Source organism: Acyrthosiphon pisum, chromosome A1 (genome assembly GCF_005508785.2).
Source record: "Acyrthosiphon pisum isolate AL4f chromosome A1, pea_aphid_22Mar2018_4r6ur, whole genome shotgun sequence".
Lineage (NCBI taxonomy): Eukaryota > Metazoa > Arthropoda > Insecta > Hemiptera > Aphididae > Acyrthosiphon > Acyrthosiphon pisum.
This window is the reverse complement of record NC_042494.1, coordinates 99,582,053-99,588,133: the sequence shown is the minus strand read 5'-3', so window position 1 is coordinate 99,588,133 and position 6,081 is coordinate 99,582,053. Positions and strand designations below refer to the sequence as shown.

The 6,081-nt window shown below is 27.5% G+C and overlaps 1 protein-coding gene across 1 annotated transcript; it reads left to right on the top strand.

The window, feature by feature from the left end:
- The first annotated feature begins 621 nt into the window (after nucleotides 1-621).
- LOC100159951 (etoposide-induced protein 2.4 homolog) lies at nucleotides 622-2,225 on the top strand. The gene is made up of 5 exons (XM_016804497.2): nucleotides 622-1,120; nucleotides 1,201-1,320; nucleotides 1,374-1,597; nucleotides 1,675-1,755; nucleotides 1,830-2,225. Exons 1-5 carry the CDS (start codon nucleotides 884-886, stop codon nucleotides 1,945-1,947), a joined length of 780 nt encoding a protein of 259 aa, XP_016659986.1. The 5' UTR covers nucleotides 622-883; the 3' UTR covers nucleotides 1,948-2,225.
- The last annotated feature ends 3,856 nt before the right edge of the window (nucleotides 2,226-6,081 follow it).

Here is a 6,081-nt window from a genome sequence, read left to right as displayed (position 1 = left end):
ATACATAATTACTAGTTACTACGTAGGGTATAAAACTTATATTTATAATATATACTTTATGTATATAATAGTACAAAGTGTCCGCGTTTTACAAAGTACCTTTTTGCCTGACCGTACAAAGTGTCCGCGTTCTGCAGTGTACCTTTTTACCAGACCGTACTAAGTGACCGCGTTTCGCACTTTTAATGCCTGACCGTACAAAGTGACCTAGAACCGTTATTTATATACGTTTTTTACTATCTAATGACTGATAAATTGTTCACAAAATTAAGAAATACCTAATTAATTGTGCTATAAATGTGATAACAAAGTATTATTCAATTTATCATATTAAGAATTGTTACCTATTGAATACAGTAAAGTTGAATGTTTATAAAATATACACTTATTAAGACTATAGGTATAACAGCATAATATATTTCAATTTTATTGTTTTATACATTACATTGTGATTCTTATTGATTAATTCTTATAAGTTGTTTATATAACAAAAATTAATAATATAACTAAATTATAAATTATTGGTCATTACTGAATCCTGTAGTTAGAAATTATTTTTTTTAAAACAAACATTTAAAAATAAATATACTTTTTAGCTTAGAATAATAAAAACTTAATAATTTATAATAAATGTAGTACAGTAAAACCTTGCTAAAATAAAATCACTTGAGACCGTCCAATTTTTCCATCTTAACAGAGTTTCCGACTTGACGGGGTTCAAATTTATTATGTATTTGAATCGAGACCAAAGATATTATCTCTCTTACCGGGATTTCCATCTTACCGAAGTTTTACTGTACATAATTATGACGTGTCATTTAATAAATAAATAAAAAATATTGATCTTGAATGTGTTGCTTATCTTTTTTTCAGAGATCAAAAAATGTTACAACGAATAATTCAATGTTGTACATTAAATGGTGGCATATTTTGTTTAAGTATAGTTATTTTTGAATATGTTATTCTACCTTCTTTAGGCTATATAATGTCATTTACATTTGGAAATCTTAATGAAAATATTTGGTTATGGACTCGATCACTATTGTCATGGACATTTGGAGCTGTATGGGTCTTACCAATATTTTTGCTGAGCAAAATAATTAACAGTCTGTGGTTTCAAGTAATATATATTTATATATAAACAGCCTAAATAATTTTATACTTGGTTGTTTACTCAACTATAATATAGGGTTTGTTTAGGATATCGCAGACATAGCGTATAAACAAAAAAAAGGTGATCCACAACAGTTGACACGGATTAGTAAAGTGATAGCAGACTTTTCGTTCAGTATAGTTGTCCAGTTCTTATTTCTCATTCAAGTAAGTCAATATTTTTATTCAACTTATAATCTTTTGAATAATGTGTATTTTAGAGTTATTTAGTAAGTATGGTGCCATCAACAATTTTTAGCAATATTCTCAGTATTTTGCATTTATCATTACTTTATTCACTTTACTCATTTGAATATAAATGGTGCAATATGGGCATGGAGCTAAACTCAAGGTTATCCATTATTGAAAACTGTTGGCCATATTTCCTTGGATTTGGACTTCCACTAGCAGTTGTCACATCTTTGCCAGAATCATATATTATTAGGTATAATAGTTCATTACTTTTATTTTCTAAAATAATTTAATATTTTACTTTACCCTATATATATTTTTTTTTTCCAGTGGTTGTCTGTTTTCAATTCTATTTCCTGTATTCATTATCAGTGCTAATGAAGTCAGTCCATCTAAAATAAAAATATTTAGGTGCGAGTAGTTTTTATATATATAAAATAGTAGACTATTGTCAAATGTTACTAATACTGTTTCTTTACTTTAAGATTGAAACTATTTGCACCGGTTCTATCCATAACTAGTACCATATTCAATCGATCCATTGGTCCATCTATAAAATCTTCAATAAGTACTGCATCTAAAGCTCAAAAAATGCATAAATGAATAAACATGATGTGTTACATATTACATTTAAACATATTATATATATATTTTTAATACCTTTTTAATTTACAATTTTTGTGGATATTGATACTTTTTTAATACTTGAGGCTGTGTAACTAAAAATATATTAAAATTTAAATGGTTTATATATAATTTAAATTTGTACTTGATATTCTGGGGAGTAAACTTGTGCATTTAATTTGTGATTAAATTTATTTAAAAGCCAAGTTATAATTTTAATTGCATAAGAATCGTAACTAACAGACTTTAATAACATTATATAATATTTTGTTTATATATGACTAATAAAATTAAATAAATAAACATTTATATATGATATATACTTTATAGTATACATTATTTTTTACCTAATAATAATATTATATATTTTTACGACTGTGGAAAAACAAATGATAGTTACAATAGCTTCATAATTAAGAAGCCACTCATTAGGGTCACTCGGCTTGGAATTAAAAGGTTAGATAAGAAAATGTAAAATAAATATTACAACTACACTTTCTTTTTAGTCTGGAGGGTTGAGGATTTCCAGGAAGTGTAAGAGTATTTGTGGGTGAATTGGGGTGGTTTTATATTCTAGAGAAATATGTTTATAAAAAAGTAAACAATTACTGCTTCCTTCTCAATTGATTTAATTGTGATGGGTTAAGTTAGAGACATGATTAAAGACAGTACTTCCTTAATCGTGGTTGGAGATAAAGAATAAAGCATTTGTTGTTTTACTGAATTATTATAATTTGAGAAACCTCGAATATTGTTTAAGTTTGATTTTTAGCTGATCCCATAGTTATATCACCTTTGATATTGGTTTAATATAAGATATATAAGATATATATATTATGGGTTTCAAATTTCAATTGATGTAACTACAGTCACTACTAGACGTTTTGTAGCAAATATAATAGGGAAGTTAGAAGTTAGAAGATAAAGTGCAATATTTTTTTGCATTCTGAAGAATTAGAGAAAACAAACCACTCAACGATATTTAAATTATTTGACAAAGCTATAGGGATTTTATGACCTACTGGAATTCAACATGACAATGTCTTATTGTTAACAGCTCCGTGTTTGGTCAAGGCTGGAATTGCAATACAAACCATTTACTTTAAAGTTATTCGTAGGTTATATGTAACCTGCTTGGCATATGATCTGCATAGACTAGCTGAAAAGCTACGAGCGAATTTTCTGATGTTGATAAAGTAGTATCTTCTGTGAAACAGGTATTTCAAAAAGCACCTATATGTATACAATCACTTAAAAATATGACAAACAATAAAATACAACTATCTCCTGAGTCCATATTAACAAGAAGGAGTAGGTACTTAGCATAGGTGTGCGCACAGAGTGAGCCGGCCGAGCCTCGGCTCGACCTGAATATTTTTAGGGGCATAAATTATAGTAACATGTTTATGGAAATCATAAAAATTGTATTTGTCATAAGAGTGAAATAAAATAAAAAATATTTTTGTACCACTACATACATTTTATTAATTAATTTATAATTTATCTATAACTATAGGAAATAGGAAAATTCATAGTCAAATTTGTAGGTATTCAGTAAACAAAACAAAAAAAACATAAAGATCATAAATTGTATCATAAGAAATATTTTTAAATACCACTTAATTAGGTAGTTTAATAATAAAAACAAAATAAAGAAATTCATGTAATATAAAACGTAACTATAATATACAGTATTATAATTAATATTCTATCTTTTAGCGAATTCACTCTCAATTCAGCATATTCATATTAAATATGTAAGCCGTCAACTAAAAGTCATCATCAAATTTTTAAATATTTATCACATTTATTTTGCATAAAAATTTTTAATTTATATTTTAATTATGTGTATTTAATTTGAATTTAGATCATAGATACATATGAAATTGATATGTCTATGATTTAGAATATTAAACTAACTGTAACAGTGCAACACCTTATATAGGTACATAATACATATCATCATATTATATTAAATAATAAGTAATAATAAACAAAATAAATATGCGTCTAATGTTATACAATTGTTGTCATTTTTTTAAAGTAGTTATATAAGTAGTTTGTTTTAGATTCTTAGTGTTTTTTTACTTCATTTAAAGTGCTTTTTTACAGTTTTATATAAAGCTGCAAAGTCTAAATTCTATTCATAAGACGTTAGTCATTAGACATTTTGTAATTTTTTCCAAGCAATTTAAAGTTCTGTACAGTGAATTTAAATTATCTGAGTCATACCTACTTATTTTCTGTTATTTATTTTTATGCTATCGTTTGAAATTTTGAAAATGTTAAAATTGTTGATTTTTGGAAAAAAAAAATCATTGTAAAAGTATTCTGCCGAGTAGAAAAAATCTATAGATTATTTTAATTTAAAATTTATAAAAAATATTGTTTTTAACAATTAAATTTTGAGATAGACTGAGATTACTTTATACTTCTATATTATTACTTTTACAGTTGATCTTCACAATGTTGAATACTTTAACCATGGTTATAAAATACTACAGAACAATAACCACGAATTAAGATGTATCTTAGTCCATGCAGGGCCGTCTAGAAGAACAATTTATGGGGGGGTGGTAGATCTATTAACTTGCCGACTCAAAAAATTTTTTTCTCGCTTCGCTCGACAATTTTATATTATTTGACATTATAATTTATATTACAATTTTAAAAACATACTATATACAGCTTTATTTAAGGGCCTAATGTACCGTAGGAGGGGAGACACCCCCCAAGTCCCCCCCAAAGGACGGCCCTGAGTCCATGTTATAAGGCTACAATATATTGAGTTTTAGACAAATCCAAAATTGATTATAAAACTAATAAGAGAAAAAATATCGATACAACTATAAAACCGATACCTAAGAAATTGTTGTCAAATAATTAATGAACAATTTATATTTTTTAATTTTCATAACTTTATTATTCTTGAATATAGACCAAGACAGAAGGTATTAAAGCTAGAAATTGTGACCCAAAATTAATCTCATTGGGCCCTTTTAGCAAGGCTTCGCTTTGCCCCCCCCCCCCCCCATCCTGTAATTGTGGCACTGATTCTATTTGTACATATTAATATTACACAGTTTTTAACACGGACTAATATATCTTAGTCCATGGTTTTTAATTTACAATTAGATTGTTTATTAATGGCATAAAATAAATTTAGGGGCATTGACGCATTGTCCAAGTATCGAGGCACTATTTGTTCTAGACTCGACCGGAAATTGAAGTCTGCGCACGCCTATGGTACTTAGATTAACGCTACAATGTATTATTGTGAACACTGCAAAAATGTGATCAGTTGTACAGACATTTAATGCAGGGACTAGAACCTATAGGGTGTTTCGGGTTCCGGTTCCAGTTCCGGTTATTAAATTAATTTGGTTAAGGGTTCCGGTTTCGTTTAAAAAAATATAAGGGTTCTAAAACCGGTTAATACCGGTTTTGAAAAATACCGGTTAATTTCGGTTATTTTCGGTTATCTTCGGTTAATTTTGATTTCTGATTATTAATGATTTATTAAAAAAATAGTCTAAAATAATTTATTTATTCATGTTTAAATTGTAATTATTTCATGAAAATAGAAGGTATTATGAAAAGTTAAAAAAACATTAAAATATTAAAACACAATACCAACATCTCCATTGCTGATTGCCGCGGCGCACGTCGACAATGTCGTATAAAATGTATTTTCTTATCTACTATTTTTAGTTTTACTATAATACTATAATACTATAGTTATATAATACTTTAGTTTTAGAATAATATTATGCCCGTATTATTATTTATAACTATATATTTTCACTCGACTAGAGGTTTATTTCAGGGAGTCAAAACGGGTTTGACCCGGGTCGTAAAACCTGGGTTACCCGCAAAAAATTTTACTCGGGTTTTAACACGAAACCCGAAACCCGCTAAAAATTGTACCCGGTTTTTAACACGAAACACAAAACCCGCAAAAAATGTTACACGGTGTTTAACACGAAACACGAAAAAAATTTACCCGTATTGCAAGGTGCAACATGAAACATGAAATCCTCAAAATTAACTTAACTGTATGCACTAATATATAAGGTAATATAATATTTAATTATAATTATCTTTACCCAGAGG